General features: G+C 47.1%; 1 protein-coding gene across 2 annotated transcripts; it reads left to right on the forward strand.

Annotated features, from left to right (window-relative positions):
* The first annotated feature begins 2003 nt into the window (after positions 1 to 2003).
* On the forward strand, positions 2004 to 14438 carry Cdk16 (cyclin dependent kinase 16). 2 transcript variants are annotated; one of them, XM_057759687.1, is made up of 16 exons: positions 2004 to 2401; positions 6945 to 7152; positions 7684 to 7817; positions 7918 to 8043; positions 8144 to 8200; positions 8298 to 8412; positions 9195 to 9289; positions 9387 to 9449; positions 10201 to 10324; positions 10515 to 10635; positions 10713 to 10810; positions 10893 to 10998; positions 11079 to 11121; positions 11262 to 11352; positions 13063 to 13140; positions 13225 to 14437. In XM_057759687.1, exons 2-16 carry the CDS (start codon positions 6951 to 6953, stop codon positions 13260 to 13262), a joined length of 1491 nt encoding a protein of 496 aa, XP_057615670.1. In that variant the 5' UTR covers positions 2004 to 2401; positions 6945 to 6950; the 3' UTR covers positions 13263 to 14437. The 2 variants fall into 2 exon arrangements, with proteins under 2 accessions (XP_057615670.1, XP_057615669.1); XM_057759686.1 differs by having other exon boundaries at positions 2271 to 2401; positions 11088 to 11121; positions 13225 to 14438.
* Positions 14439 to 16186: the final 1748 nt, after the last annotated feature.

Below are 16186 nucleotides of genomic sequence, written 5' to 3' on the forward strand. Positions count from 1 at the left end.
CATGGAGCTGAAGATACAGGCAGTTCTGAACCAGTTAATGCGGTTACTGGGAACCAAATTCAGCTCTTCTGAATGAGCAGCAAGTGCTTGTAACTACTGAGCCATTTCTCCAGCCCCAGCCCCAGTATTTATTTTTTAATTGTTTAAAAGTTGATCAATAAGTCAGGCAAATGGGCTGGAAATGTAGTTCCAGAGTGCAAAGAAAACCAAGTGTGGTGGTGTCTGTAATCCCATTTGACTGGTGCAGGCAGGAGAATCCAGACTTCAAGGTCATTCACTACACAGTGAACTCAAGGCCAGCGTGGGCTACAAAAGACCCTGTCCAAATACAAAACAAGTGTTGACCAAGGCTGTTCAACAGTGGAGCACAGGCAAGGTTGGGAATGGACTTTGACATTGCAAATAAATAAACATCTAGAAATTTAAAAACACATTTTTGAAAGGCATAGAGCCAAGTGGGGATCTGGAATAATGGAATTGCAACAGGAAGAAACGAGGAGTATGGATATAGGGCAAATGCATTCCAGGCAAAGGGAACAAGTAAGTATGAAGTCCTAGAGGCTCAACTGTGTCTGCTATACTCAAGAGCAAGTAGAATTGTTCCTGTTGTGAGAGGAAGGGTAGGAGATTAAGTCAGTTAAGTGACAGACCTGATGTCTATCCTAGGTCTTTAATGGCTGGCTAAATCCTTGCCAATGAACCTTGCTTGAAAATCCTAACAGGGAAGGAAGGGAGAAGGGAAGGCAGGAAGGCCGACCAAGGGAAGCCCAGAAGAGGCAAGGAAGTTCCTTCGTCCAGTGTAAGTAAGTCTCAGAAGGCCTGCAGCAATATTTGGCATAGATATGGGGAATCATCATTTTCTAGGGAGAGGAATGAGAGGTTAAATATGTGCTTGGCAGTTGGCCATGTAAAAGAGCCTAGTAAGTAAATAAGTCAGTGGCGGGCAAGATGAGGTAATTGAAAGGTTTCAAGAAAACCCAATCAGGGGAGCGTGTAAGCGAATGTTAGGGTGAGGAAGCAAGAAGCTCCGCCCAAGCCAAAGTTCTTGGGGGTTTTTTGTTGTTTTTTTTTTGTTTTTGTTTTTGTTTTTCGAGACAGGGTTCCTCTGTAGCTTTGGAGCCTATCCTGGCACTAGCTCTTGTAGACAAGCCAAAGTTCTTAACAGCTCTGTATCAGACCCTGCACCTCTTAAACGTTCACCTTTCCTCTCAGCCCAGGTTCAACCACACCAAAAAGCTACAGGAGAGCATGGTAAATGGTTAAGGGAGAGACCCAACTGAGTGAGTGCTCTTTGGGCCAATTATATTACGGAATATTCAGAAAAATTCTGAGAGGCGCTCAGAACAAAAAGGCGAGCCCGAAAACCAATAAAAACCGTGCAAAGGACGAGGCAAGCTGAGGGGAAAGCGAGATCACGCCTCTTCAACTTTGCCACGCCCCTCATTCTTGCTCAGCCCCACGACAGGGAACAAGTCTGATTGGCTGAGCGACAAATTTTAAAGGGCGGGGCTACATACGTCTCACAGTGGGTAACGAGCTGGAAGTGGAGGGGGGGCTGCAGGGCGGGGCTAGGTTGTCCTATCTAAGGTAGGAAAGGCCAATGATAATTCAGGACACCTCGCCTAGAAAGTCATCTCGAGCCTTTAAATTCTTGTTTCCCGAGGCACCACAAAGGACTAGGACTGCTAGGCTCACCAATTCTTTTCCTCCTTGCAAAAGTCCCGTTTGCTACCATGAGGGTGTACCAAGTGAGACTGTAGGGGAATCAAAAGGTAACTGATACGCCGGGCTACTGGCTGCTGCTCACCTTGATGCTATTAAAATTCTGGCAAGATCAAGACTGACTACTAACCCACCTCTACATATCCCTGGCGCCGTTCCGGGGCCAACGCCACATTCCCTGGTGGGCACGCAATGGCCGCACCCCCTTCCGCTGCAGACAGGTCTTTTGGTACGATCAGTCCGAGGTGAGTCTCCTCCTTCTTCCCTTCCAGCGCGTGCGTGCGCATGCGCGGAGCGCGGCGCGCGCGGCTGTTGGGCCGCTGGCTGTGGGGCCCTGGGATCTACTGCGTCCCCGCTAGCAGTTCGCTTTGAGTCACGAGCCGCCGTGAACACCCGGATTCCAGCGGGCGCTTGCGAGCACTGGGGCATCGCCCGCAGCGGCCAAGCTCATGGCCGGCTGAGCGGGACGCCGCCTCCGCCTCAGCCGCCGCCGCCGCCGCCGCCTCTTCCTCCTCAGCCGGCGGCGGCCCGGGCCCAGCAGCCATGGCCGAAGACTACTGGGACGGGCGCCTGCGGCGAACTGGAGGAAAAGGAGGTCGCGCGGCCTCATCCCGGGCCGCCGCCCCAGGCGCCGCCGCGCCGGCCCCGAGGCTCTGAGGTTACTCGCGCGCCCCCTCCGGTGAGCGTGTCCTCGATACTTAGGGTGGGGGATGCACTTCCTAGAGAACCAACCCCATCCTTGGCGGTGCTAGGACAAGAGTTAGGGGGTTCTGGGCAGCTTGGCTGTCAGGTACCCCCTCCCCTTCGACTTTCCCAGAATGCACCGGGGGTCATTTGGGGCCTCCCTGACCTTGGCCCCGCCCTGGGCCCCTGTCCTGGGAGCTGAGGATGGGAAATGCTCTGGATGCTAAGGGGGAGAAGGGTGATTAAAGGACTAGAGTTATGGGAGTGGATTGATGAAGTAGTCGTGAAAGACTCGAGGTTGCTAAGGGGGTAGTGAAAAGCTTTGCGACTGAGTAAACCTTCAGGCCCAGTGAATGCTTATGGAAGGGGGTTGCAGGACCATGAGGGACGTGAGGATGTAAAACGGGGTTGTGTGTAAGGGCAGTTCCAGAACATGCTAGTGGAGGCCAGGGCTGTAAAGAAGCCCACTGTAAATGGAGAAATGGTGGTAGAAATGCCATAAGGTGTGCCAATAGAATCAGAGTTCTGAGGCCCAGTGTGTGGTGATGAGGGTCAGGATAGTGTTAATATTGTGTTTGTCCACGGGGTTAGGGGTGGCAGCTTCTCTGGATCCGGGGTGTGTTCGTGGAGGTAGTTGAGTGTGTACTGATCAGGGAGGGTCATGGTGGAAAGGATATATAGATGTTGTACTAAAGATCTAGGTAGTGTGGAGCCCAGTAAATGCCAGTGCAGGCAGAACTGTTGAAGGACCCGAGGGTGTGTGTAATGGGGCGGAATGGTGGAAAGCCTGTACTGCTGGCTACCAGAAGTGACCATACGTATCTATGGGAGAGTAAATGAAGTATAAAGAGCTCAGCACACCAAGGCTCAAGGTGAAGTGTGAAGGCAGAGAATGTGGCTTTCCAGAAAGTGTGGGGTAATACTATATTATATATGAAATTCTAGAGCAGTGGTTCTCAACCTGTGGGTCACGACCCCTTTGGGGTCACATATCAGAAATCTGTGGTACAATTCACAACAGTAGCAAAATTACAGCTATGAAGTAGCAATGAAAATAATTTGAGGTTGGAAGTCACAACATGAGGAGCTCTATTTCTATTAAAGGGTCACAGCATTAGGAAGGTTCAGAACCAGTGCCCTTGAGGCTGTTACTGTGACTTTAGAACCATTCAGACACTTAAGGTATGCTTTTGGGAGAAGAAAGCATGTAGTAAAATAATGTGATGAACATTAAAACTCTGTGAATACTGTGTTCTTCCTGTCCATGGGCCACTGAAGTGAGCTGATTCAGGGAGTGCTACAGGGGTATAGTTTGGGGGATGGTAATCTAGTGTGTGGTGGGAGGAATAGAGCTGTGAAGGAAATGGATTGTGAACCAAAGGGTTAATAGTGGGGGAGGTGTTGAAGCAGAGGGGCCTTGAATAGGTAAGTGTGCCAAAGTGAATTGACACCAAAAAACTAGTGTATGTTAATAGGGGTCAGGGTTGAATAGAGGAGCTCTAAATGAGGGTCAGTCTCAAGGTATGCTAATAGAGTCAGGACTGCCTGAGGGCCCAGTATGTGCTAGCAAGGGTCAAGATAGAGTGAGGATTCAGTTTGTGCTGAGGGAAGGAACAATGTAGTGGAAGTATGGGACAGAAAGTATGTTAATGACGTTCACAACTGTGAAAGTAAGGATTAGAGAGATGGTTCAGCTATTAAGAGCTTTTACTACTTTTCCAGAGGACCTCAGTTCAGATTCCAGAATACACATCAAGAGGCTCACAACTGTGAAGGACCCCAAGTGTGAGCAAAACTGGTCAGGAATTGTACAAGGTTCACTCTGTACTGATGTGACTCAGAGCTGTGTGAAGGTCCAAAGAATGCTAATTTGGGTCAGCTGTAGAACACCTTGAGTGCATGTTAATGAGGATCAGAATCCAGAGGGGACACTGTGTTACTGGGGTAGGACAGTGCTACAGAGAGACTAACAAGTATCTAGGCTAGGAAGGGACTCAGAATATGGTAGAATGTGGTGGTGACTGGAGTTGTTTAAAGGGGACAAATACAAGCAAACAATTTTGAGTGCTGAAGGGAAGTTAGAGGTGAAAAGAGAAATCATGAGTGTTTTAGAAGATATAGTGAGGGCCTATTAGAGGTCAGGGCACAATGGAACATGTTTCCATATTAGAGTATGGCAGCTGGATGCTCAGTGGTTGGAGTTAGTGTGAGTGTCCTTGCTATGAAAGTAACCTGGGGACAGGTGAGTGTGTCTTTGAGGGATGCCAAGAAGGACAAATACCATATAGTTGTGGAATTCTAAGTCTTGATTCTTGTTCCTTCACTTATTTTGAAGTCTATAAGCTCAGAAAACTGAAATTATGGTATTTAAGTTTTGCCACTCATAAATGTTTAAATGTATCTGTTTCTAGGGGTCTGCCCCCTCAAGTTGTATAACTTTTTAAAATCCCCCAAAACATGAATTCTGGAAAATGACCAGTCATTGAGGGTTCCAGTTAGAGGTCATAAATTAATTCATAACTCCCTCTCTATCCCTCGTTTTCCTAACCCCTTACCTTATTCCTGTCACCACATACAAAGTAACTGAGTAGGAGTGTCAAATGGGGACAAAAGGAAGTCTTTGGCTGCTTTCTAGGCCTTAGATACAGTGTTCTGTCTCCAAGGTAAGGATTTTATGGTATTCTGGGTTCTTTGTGGGTGGATCTTACCCTTATCTATCTGAGGTTTCTTCTGCTAGGTTTGGCTTTGCCACATCTTCTAGAGGTGGTAGGCAGAAATGGGAGGGGGAATTGCTGTGGTAAGTAAGCACTTTGTTTCAAGGTAACAGATGAACTATTTTTCTTGAATCCATCCCTGGCCTTATCCTCAACCTCCTATCTAGCTCTGCTTCCCTTGGGCCTTGGGCCATCTTCAAGCCCTGCTGTGAGTACAGATGGTTCCTGAACCAGGTCTTTTCCCCCTCCTTGCTGGTCCAGGAGGAAGCAGAGGAATGCCGACCTAAACCGTTTGGTGGCCCCATTCCCTTCAGCAGCCCATCTAGGTCATCTTCCTGTCAATTCTAGCATCCCTGGGTGTCTTTGGGGTATTCTGTAAATGTCTGGGAGTTACCTCAATAAAGGTTGGTCCTAAGCTCTCAGCCCCTTTATTCACTGCTTCTTTATGTACTTTTTGAGCTTCTACTCAGTGTCAGTCACTATTGCGGGTTCTTAGGATATAGCCATGGCCTCAACATACAGAAATTACCCTGGTGGAGTAGACCGTCTAGTAGCAGTGGTGAGAAGACAGTAAAAAGAAAAAAAAAACTGGGCTGGAGAGATGGCTCAGCGGTTAAGAGCATTGCCTGGTCTTCCAAAGATCCTGAGTTCAATTCCCAGCAACCACATTGTGGCTCACAACCATCTGTAATGAGGTCTGGTGCCCTCTTCTGGCCTGCAGGCATACATGTAGACAGAATATTGTATACATAATAAATAAATATTTAATAAAAAAAGAAAAAAAACTAATAAGTAGATGATATTATTTCTGAGGTGGTGGTGAGAGCTAGGGGACACATTGGCAAGGTGAGGGAGCTCAAGATGGCTGAGACTTTAAATAATATAACTCATGAAAGCCTCGTGAAAAAGATGATATTTGAACAATGGGCTGTAGAGGACTGGGAGTGAGATGTTTTAAAGTCTGTGAAACAACCAGTGTACAGATCCTGAGGTATAAACTGCTGGAAGTGGTACAGAACCGCAACTAGGAATGATCAAGGAAGAGGTGAGACCAGAGAAGTAATAGGAATGAATGAATGAGATATATGGGCCACAATGAGGACTGCTATGTTTATTTGGGGTGATAAGGAAGGTCTGGTATATTCTCTAAGAGAAAAGAAATATGACCCGGCTTTGTAAAAATCTGGGTTTGGACCCTGTCAAACCTGTCTAACAGCCATGAGGATAGCTTGTGTGTGCTGAGACATACCCCCACACACAACTCCAGTGGTTGGGCCTCAGCAGCCCTCCCCCCATTTGGATAGAGAAGTGGGGTGATCCATTAGTCACCATGACAGTGGTTGCTGGGGGAGGTGGGAGGGTCCCTGTGGGCCACAGAGAGCTTTCTGCCTGGCAGCTGGGGGCAATGTGGGGCTGGTGCCAGCGAAACATGCCATTCTATGGGCGTACCCAGGACCTTGACACTAGTCCTTGGGTTCTAACTGAACCCCTTGTCCCAGCTGTGGATGCGTCTGTCACTGCTGCTGCACCTGAGGATAGCTGCTGTGGAGTCCTATGCTCCCACAGTGAGACTATTGCCCTAGAGACCAACAATCTACTGAATGGACCTTTGCCCTCAGCCAGCCACCCAACTATTAGTGCCGAGGTAGACTACTTAGGGATGGGTTAACAATGACAAAGGGCTTTATCCCTGCCAAATTTTCAAGGATCTGTAGTGATTGAGTGGGCACTGACATGTTCTTGGTTGTTGTAATCTTTCAGGGGCCCGTGATAGTCAAGAAGATGCTAATGTAGTCCCCATTTCTTTTCATGTCTCCTGTCCAGGTTGCCATGGATCGGATGAAGAAGATCAAACGGCAGCTGTCAATGACACTCCGAGGGGGCCGAGGCATAGACAAGACCAATGGTGCCCCTGAGCAGATAGGCCTGGATGAGAGTGGTGGAGGTGGTGGCAGTGACCTTGGAGAGGCCCCTACCCGTGTTGCCCCTGGGGAACTTCGCTCTGGTCGGGGCCCACTCAGCTCTGCACCAGGTGGGTCCACTTTGATCATTCTCTCTCCCTGCCCCAGCTCCCAGATACTTCCAGTGTGTTCCTTAGATTTGTTTTTGTCTTGCTTTTTTTCATTTTCTCCTCCTTTCCTGTCATCCATTTCTAACACTCTTTCTGTACCTCCTTCCTTGACTTTATATTCAGGCCCCAGGAGGAGGAATGGTACCTAGCCTATTGCAGCTACCCCAAGGCTGTCTCTGCCTTTTTCCCGAACTGTGGTGGCCCTGTCAGTCTCGTTGGGTCTGTCTTTCCCTGGGTCTACCTTCTCGGCTCTTGGCAATGCCTGTCACCGCTAGCCTTCTGACCTATGGGCAGCTACCATCATCTCTGATGGAGTACTCTACTAGATGACCATGCCCCTTCCGTATCTATCCTGGGCCTACCTGGATATCCTAGTCTGCTCTAGGGACCATGTACATACACTTGGATATAATGAAGGAGTGTATTATATTGGGGGTGGGAGGGAGTATTCTTGACTCCAGTGGTCTGACTTTTCTCTCTCTCCACCACCAGAGATTGTATATGAGGACGTGAAGATGGGGTCTGATGGGGAGAGTGACCAGGCTTCAGCCACATCCTCAGATGAGGTGCAATCTCCAGTGAGAGTACGCATGCGCAACCACCCACCTCGCAAGATCTCCACTGAGGTGCTTGATCCCTGTCTCACTGATGGAAGAGTTGGAAGATGGGGTTGTGTTTGGGGAGGTGGACCTTATGATCATGCTTCTCTTTTATCTTGGCTGCTAGGACATCAACAAACGCTTGTCGCTACCAGCTGACATCCGGCTGCCTGAGGGCTACCTTGAGAAGCTGACCCTCAATAGCCCCATTTTTGACAAGCCTCTTAGCCGGCGTCTCCGCCGTGTCAGCCTGGTAAGCATCTTTTTTTTTTTTTTTTTTTTGTCTACCACCTATCCCACTCTCCCAGTGCCCTTCTCCAACCCTGCTTCAGCATACCTCCTCTACCCCACAGTCTGAGATTGGCTTTGGAAAACTGGAGACCTATATTAAGCTGGACAAGCTGGGTGAGGTGAGACCGTCAAAAGAACTATGGTGAGGATGAGGGGTCAGTATGAACACCATGCAATCTCACTGCACCTCTGCTGTTGTACTTCCTCACGTTCCAGGGTACCTATGCCACTGTCTATAAAGGCAAAAGCAAGCTTACAGACAACCTTGTGGCACTCAAGGAGATCAGACTGGAACATGAAGAAGGGGCACCCTGCACTGCTATCCGGGAAGGTACAGACCCCGTCTTAGACTTTCTTGACTCCATGGCACACAGTCTCTATGATAAGTGAGGACAGAGACTGGGGTTTTTTGGACTGTCTCTCCTCACCAGTGCAACATTGTGGCCTTCATGAGAATGTATACCATCTACATCCCAGGTAACAATCAAGAGAATTAGGGATCTAAATGGATCAAGGAAAGTCAATTAATTACAAATTATGGTGTTTGTTTTCATTATTCGAGCACTCCTTAAAGTGTTAGAAAATCATATGGAATATATTTGAATTACACACAAAAAAGGTACAAATTCCAGCCTCTGTACTTAGGTTTGGACAAGGCCTCTTCCCAGAGAGCAAAAGCAGATTGTAAAAATATGGTGTCACAGGCCAGGTGGTGGTGGCGCACGCCTTTAATCCCAGTACTTGGGAGGCAGAGGCAGGAGGATCTCTGTGAGTTCGAGGCCAGCCTGGTCTACAAGAGCTAGTTCCAGGACAGGCACCAAAGTTATAGAGAAACCTTCTTTCGAAAAACAAAAACAAAACAAAAAATATGGTGTCACATGAAGTTGGGCCTATAGTCCCATGCTCTTGTCTAAGCTTTATTTTCTACACTTGGACCATTGAGACACACCTATTTCTTAGCATGTCATAAATCAGAGCTAGATGCTCTGAACTATTACTTTAAACTGCACAGGGAAAGAAGGAAACCCTTATGCTTATATCTGTCTGGTTCTTATCTTTATTTTGAAGATGGGGCTCTCACTCTTGCTCTGTTTTGTTCCATACTTTCTACAGTGTCCCTGCTGAAGGACCTCAAGCATGCCAACATCGTCACACTACATGACATTATCCACACAGAGAAGTCCCTCACCCTAGTCTTTGAATACTTGGTAAGGTTGGATAACAGATAGGCCCCAGGGAGATGGGGAAATGGCCAGGAGCCATAGTATGTGACTCTTGTTCCTGTATTACCTCTTTTGTCCTCAGGACAAGGACCTGAAGCAGTACCTGGATGACTGTGGGAATGTCATCAACATGCACAATGTGAAAGTGGGTGTGGGACAGAAAGCAGGGTTAGGAGGGATTTCCCCCTTATCCACTCACTGTACAGATCTCCCAGAAACAGCCTTTTCCTGTATGATGTTTTTGCTGGGAGCTCTTTGGGGGCATTAGGAGCCTGTCATCTTTTGTATGATAAAAGGTTGGAGTCAGTGTTGGGAGGGATCAGTGCCTGCCTGCTGCCAGGGGATGGGCTTGTGGATATCTTTTTTTTTTTTTTTTTTTTACTGTTGAAGTCTCAGAATTTTTATTATGAAAGTATGCTATTGAAATTTATAAGAAGTCAGTGTATGCACACCTGAAAATTGTTTCAAAATTCCATATATAAACCAATTTTCGAAACTCAAGGTACATTTTCCCATGTTGGTTCTACATTGGATTTAATACTGTTGTTTAGCACACACACACATACATGTGTAAGACACGTTTGACAGTGCACTATAGTTATGCAAGCTGTTAACATTGTTAATGGTAAATGAAGAAAGCACAGAACTTCCTATGCATTTCTTTGCAAATTCCTATGAATATAAAATAATTTCATAATAACAAGAGATGCTAACAAGTGAAAACACCTCCAGAAGATAGTCAAAATCATTAGAAATTGAATGCAATTATTCATGAAAAAGAAAGCAGGAAGAGAACCCATTAAAGACTTCATCGTTGTTCAGATACATATTATTGTATAAATTGTGTAACATATACAGTATCTTTTGACTTCTGCTTGCCATTCCTGGGTCTACAGCTGTTCCTGTTCCAGTTGCTCCGAGGCCTGGCCTACTGCCATAGGCAGAAGGTGCTACACCGAGACCTCAAGCCCCAGAACCTACTCATCAACGAGAGGGGAGAGCTCAAACTGGCAGACTTTGGTACCACCAGCCCCCCTTTCTTCCTGCTGACTCCTCAGCCTTATTCTCTAAGCAACTCAACTTCCTTATGACCAACCAGCATCTCCAAACTTTAATTATGGCAGGCATTCTTAGCCCCAGTTGTACTCTGCTCCAAGCTTTGCCCACAGCTGCCTCATTCCAGCTGCTTCTTTTTTTCCTCCTCTCCCAGGCCTGGCACGTGCCAAGTCAATCCCTACTAAAACATACTCCAACGAAGTGGTGACACTGTGGTACCGGCCCCCTGACATCCTACTTGGATCCACAGACTACTCTACCCAAATTGACATGTGGTGAGAAGAGGTGGAAATGTGGAAGGGAGTGACTGCCCAGCCAACTGTCCCCTACTCATGGTGCCTTTCCTGCCCAGGGGTGTGGGCTGCATCTTCTATGAGATGGCCACAGGCCGGCCCCTCTTCCCAGGCTCCACAGTGGAAGAACAACTGCACTTCATCTTCCGAATTTTGGGTGAGGACATTTGTGCCTAAGGAGCTGGGGGGATATTCAGGGAGGACCTGATATGTCTTGTGTAACTCACCTTCTGTACTAGGAACCCCAACTGAGGAGACATGGCCAGGCATTCTATCCAATGAGGAGTTTAGAACATACAACTATCCCAAGTACCGAGCTGAGGCCCTTTTGAGCCATGCACCCCGGTGAGGCTGATGGGTAGGTGGATTTAGGGGCCAGGGTATCTGAACTTAATGTAAAGTGCATCCCCTTATCTTTATGTTAGACTTGATAGCGAAGGAGCTGACCTCCTCACCAAGCTGCTGCAGGTGAGACCATCTTTTGAGGCCAACCTTAATGGGTAGGATTCCAGGTGTTGGGACCTTCCCCGTGGGCAGGCTCTGGAGGATGGCAGGTCAAGAGACCTATGTATTGAAAATACCAATATACTCTCTTCTGTCCAACTCAGTTTGAGGGTCGCAATCGGATCTCTGCTGAGGATGCCATGAAACATCCATTCTTCCTCAGCCTGGGGGAGCGGATCCACAAACTTCCTGACAGTGAGTGGAGCTGGGGAATGGATGGCTCAAGTTAGAGTTAGGGAGCAGAACCACTGAAATTTAGGGAGCTAGTTCGTACCATCTCTAAGGAGGAAACAGCCTCATGCACGTGTGACAGGTTGTATTTATTAGGAAGAAATTTTGTTTTTATGAAATTCTCATATAGTACATATAGTTGCAATATCCAAAAAAAAAAAGTCTACACCAGTTTTTGCAAACTAAACACCCATGTAATTTTCAGACCATTCAAAACCAATGGGAAAGTTCCCTTGTAGCTTCCTTATATTGTCTTTGGCATTCCAGGTTCCTTCCTGGAATAATAGAGCTAGCTGGGTGGGGTGGGAGGGGTTGCATTCGGGAGATTCTTTGAGGTAAGGTTGTACTAGATGTTAGTGTTCAGGCTTCTGTACTGGCCTCTCCTTGGGGTTCTGACAGGAAGCATCCTCAACTGCAGCCACTAAGAGCACCTCCTATGCACATTCACTATGTTCCCTTTAAAAAGGGCCCTGCCTACCTCCCATCTCTTGCTCTTTCTGTCTCTTTTCTCTTCTCTTCTCCCACTCCTGTCACCAGAGGGTAGTCTCCCCATTCCCCTCCCAACTTTTTCCCATTCCCTCCCCCCCATAACAACCCCTCCATGCAAACCCTATCACATGGCATCTTTCTCTCATCTTTTTAAATTAAAAGACTAGGTAGCCCTTGACTTGTGGTGGTATGGCGTTTTGAGACAAATATTACTGTGGATCAGGTAGACCTTAGGATGACCTTGAACTCCTCTTCTTGCCACCACCTTCAAGTGCTGAGATTAGGTCGTGTGTCACCATACTTGACTTTCTTTTTTGAGACGAGACAGGGTTTCTCTGTAGCTTTGGAGCCTGTCCTGGAACTAGCTCTTGAAGACCTGGCTGGTCTCAAACTCACAGAGATCTGCCTGCCTCTGCCTCCCTAGTGCTGGGATTAAAGGGAGTGCTGGGATAAAGGCGTGCACCACCACTACTCGGCCATACTTGACTTTCTATAAAGATTTTTAAAAACCTTACTTTGGTGGGCTATTATTTTTATTTTGGGGGGCAGTCTTAAACCTTTCACTGTACTGCCTAGGCTAGCCTGGAACTTGTGACAATCCTGTCTCAGACTCCTAAGAATTGAGATTACAGGTTTGAGCCACTATGCCTGGCTTAAAAATCTCAACACACGGAAGACAGAGGAATGTGAATTTCTGTAAATTCAAGGCCAGCCAGTTCTACATAGTGACTTCCAGCAGAGCCAGGGTTATAAGGATCATGTCTCAAAAACAAAACAAAAGTTCATACACAAAAATTGACCACTTTTCATATCTACCCACAAAATTAATGATTAAATCCCAAGCCATCACCTTTCTTGTAGATTTGTAGGTAGTATTTATATTAGCATTATCATACCCGATAAACTCTTCTTTTTTTTTTTTTTTTTTTTTTTTTTTGCTTTTTCGAGACAGGGTTTCGAACTAGCTCTGTAGACCAGGCTGGTCTCGAACTCACAGAGATCCGCCTGCCTCTGCCTCCCGAGTGCTGGAATTAAAGGCGTGCACCACCATCGCCCGGCTAAGAAAGTCTTAAAGAAGGAGAAATTTGTTCTAATTCAGAGTGGGGTGGGTCATGTAGGGTTTTGTTCTGGGTAGACCCGTGGATCATCTTCCACTTACATGTCTCTATGTCTCTTCATCCACAGCTACTTCCATATTTGCACTAAAGGAGGTACAGCTACAAAAGGAGGCCAGTATTCGGTCCTCTTCTATGCCTGACTCAGGTAACTGTGGCCCTCCCCCTCCTCTTGTTTCACCTATCTACCTGCTTGCCTACTAACAGCCATTCATTCTGTTTTCCACTGCAGGCAGGCCAGCTTTCCGTGTGGTGGATACCGAGTTCTAAGCCAAGATCTAAGCCACAGACCAAGGTCCCAGCAGGCAGCAGCTGGGGGGATGCCACACCCCTCACAGGGCGATCCCCATCTGCAGCCCTCCCTGCTTGTTGCCTGCCTACCTGCCTGAGCCACACTTTCTTACCAACTTGTCCCCTGCCACCTACCTAAACACCCAACCACTGGCCTGTCAACCATCGGCCTGTCTGCTGGGTGCTAACAAAGCTCTCACCACTAATTTGCTTGATTGTGTCTCTGTCTTAGTAGTTGCCGGCGGACGGAATGGCCATGCCAGTCTCCCACATTGAGGCTAGGCCTTCCCCTCTTCATCACGTTCTCCCACAGGACCACTACCCTATGGCCAGCCAGAGGTTTGGAGCTAGCCCAGGCCAGGGCTCTTGATTGACTAGAAGGTGGTGATGGCCTTGGGTCTGAGGCATCCTCTGCCTGCTTTTCCACCTGTCCCACCTGCCTCTGTATGGGCCTTCTTTTTTGTTAGTTTCTTTGCATTGTTTTTTATTATTATTTTAAATGAGGTTCTCACTTTTTAATGCAATATCTCTGTATACAGACTGGTTGGGCCCTACTCCCTGAGTGTTGGCCTTCCTACAGTATTTTGTGCAATGAGGTCCCACTCCCAGCCTTTCAGAGGCAGGGACCCAGACCCTATTCAGATCCTGACCATCACTAGACCCTGGGACTGACTATGGGAAAGCATGCCTCAGCCACTTTTCTTCCCATCTAGTGTCCCCAGCTATAGGGGGACCTGAGAGCTACCAGAGACTGGGAGATGGACATTTTGGGGGCCTATTATTCCCTCCTTCAGTCCTGTAGCGGGGGCCTCCTTCCTTCTCAGGGTCTCCCCAGCCCAGCTCTGCCTAGCCCTCCTGCCCTGTCCTACTCGGTGCTGTTGAGTAGGGGCTCTGCCAGGAATTGACCAGCTTAGTGAGGAGCCATATATAGTATGTATATGAGCACAAGCAGGGGGACATGAGTGGGAGCTTGTGCCCGGTGGTTATATCCCAATCCCTGGGAGGGTAAAGCAGGGCAAGAACAGTCTCCTGGATGGATGGTTTGCTCCCCTTCCTCCACCCTAAGCCTTGGGACCCTTAAATGGGGTGGGAGGGCAAGGGAGGGTGCCCTTCTAGTGGGGTTTGGGGGGATTGGGTTCCTGAATGCATCATAATCGCTGTATGAAATATTAAAAAAGAAGTCTAAAGTGAAAAGTCTGGTTGTAAATCATCATAAAGGCAAGGGGGCTCAAGCTCGGTTGATTACTGGGACCTTGGTGAATTCATACCTGGTCCCATCAACAAGAAGCATTGGGAAGGAGTTTCTGGAAGTGTAGTGGAACTGTGAAAAAAAAAACTTTGGAGGAATTGCACATAGAACAGGGATGAATTGATGCAATAGGTCAGGTTTAATTATCTTAATGGAAATTAATAATTGAACATAGAGGACTTAGATTTATCCAGTCATGTCAAGCCTGACAGAATGGAGGCAGAAAGTATATAATAAAAGTTTGAAGAAAGTTGGAAGGCCAATTGGAGAGATTTTTGACCACTGGTTATATAAAGGAATCCTTTAATATAGACTTAGAAAAGGTCAGGAGTGAGGTCATACTGCCAGAAGTTTGGACTACAGGTTTCTGCAAAGTCTGGAAGTCGTCCACGTGGTGTTTTCAACAACCTGAGCATTGAACATGGTTCAGTTGGTAACAAATATGATTGCTATTATGTAAGCTTGAAAGCCTGAGTTTAGGTTACTAGCAGTCATGATTAAAAACCTGGGTGTAGCTGGGCGGTGGTGGCGCACGCCTTTAATCCCAGCACTCGGGAGGCAGAGGCAGGCGGATCTCTGTGAGTTTGAGACCAGCCTGGTCTACAAGAGCTAGTTCCAGGACAGGCTCCAAAACCACAGAGAAACCCTGTCTCGAAAAAAAAAATATATATATATATCCATCCAGGGTTGGAAAGATGGCTGAGAGATTAAGAACACTGGCTGTTCTTCAGAGATCTTGTGGACTTTGTGGGTTGTTGGCAGGTGAGGACAGCCAAAAGAAAGTTAGGTGGAGAGGTGCAGAGAATTAAAGTCATCACCAACCTGTAGGGCTGAGAGCCCTAATAGAAAAGGGTAACAGCCTAGTAGGATGCTTCTCAACTAGAGACAACCTCCTCACTAGAGGACATCTGGTAATGTCTTGGAGGTACACAGCATTTGTTGTTCTGAGGGTTGCCACCGCTTTCTAGAAGTAGAGGTGAGGGCACAGCTTAATATCCTGTAGTGCTTACCACAGCAAAGAAATTAAAATAGTGCTGAAGTTAAAGTCTAGCATAGAGCCTGGCACACCTGTAACCCTGTACTCCTAGCATTTGAAAGGCTAAGGCAGGAGGACCACCATGAGTTCAAGGCCAACCTGAGCTTCATATTCAGAATTGAGACCCTATTTCAGAAAAACACCAAAAGAAACCCTGGCACATTCAATGGTTCTCAAATGTTTTGGCTTCAGATTTCCTTTATATAAAGGTTGAGGACACCCAAAGAATTTTTGCTTATTTCGAAATACTCTCTGGGTAATTCCATTATGTATAAAAATGAAAGCGAAGATACTACAGAAATAGTTTTGACTTTATGAAACCCCGGAGGTTTCTTAAGCTGATAGCCTGTGACCTGTCTTTGAGGATCTGTATGGTGTTTAAAGTCACAGTTCTGCAACTAGGTCTCACTGCTACAACACATTCTAGCTGGGTACTAATGATTTGACATTTTTGGCTCTCAGCTTCTCCCATTGTTAATCATGAGCCAAAAAAATACAGTACCTGCCATCATCTAAACCCAACAAGTCACTTAAACTGCGCAAACTGGCTATATTGTTATGCCTCCAACAAATGTGGTTTAGTGCATCAGATTTGTCTGGTGAGTAACTCTAGTTCAG

The sequence above is a fragment of the Chionomys nivalis genome, chromosome X, assembly GCF_950005125.1.
Source record: "Chionomys nivalis chromosome X, mChiNiv1.1, whole genome shotgun sequence".
NCBI classification, from domain to species: domain Eukaryota; kingdom Metazoa; phylum Chordata; class Mammalia; order Rodentia; family Cricetidae; genus Chionomys; species Chionomys nivalis.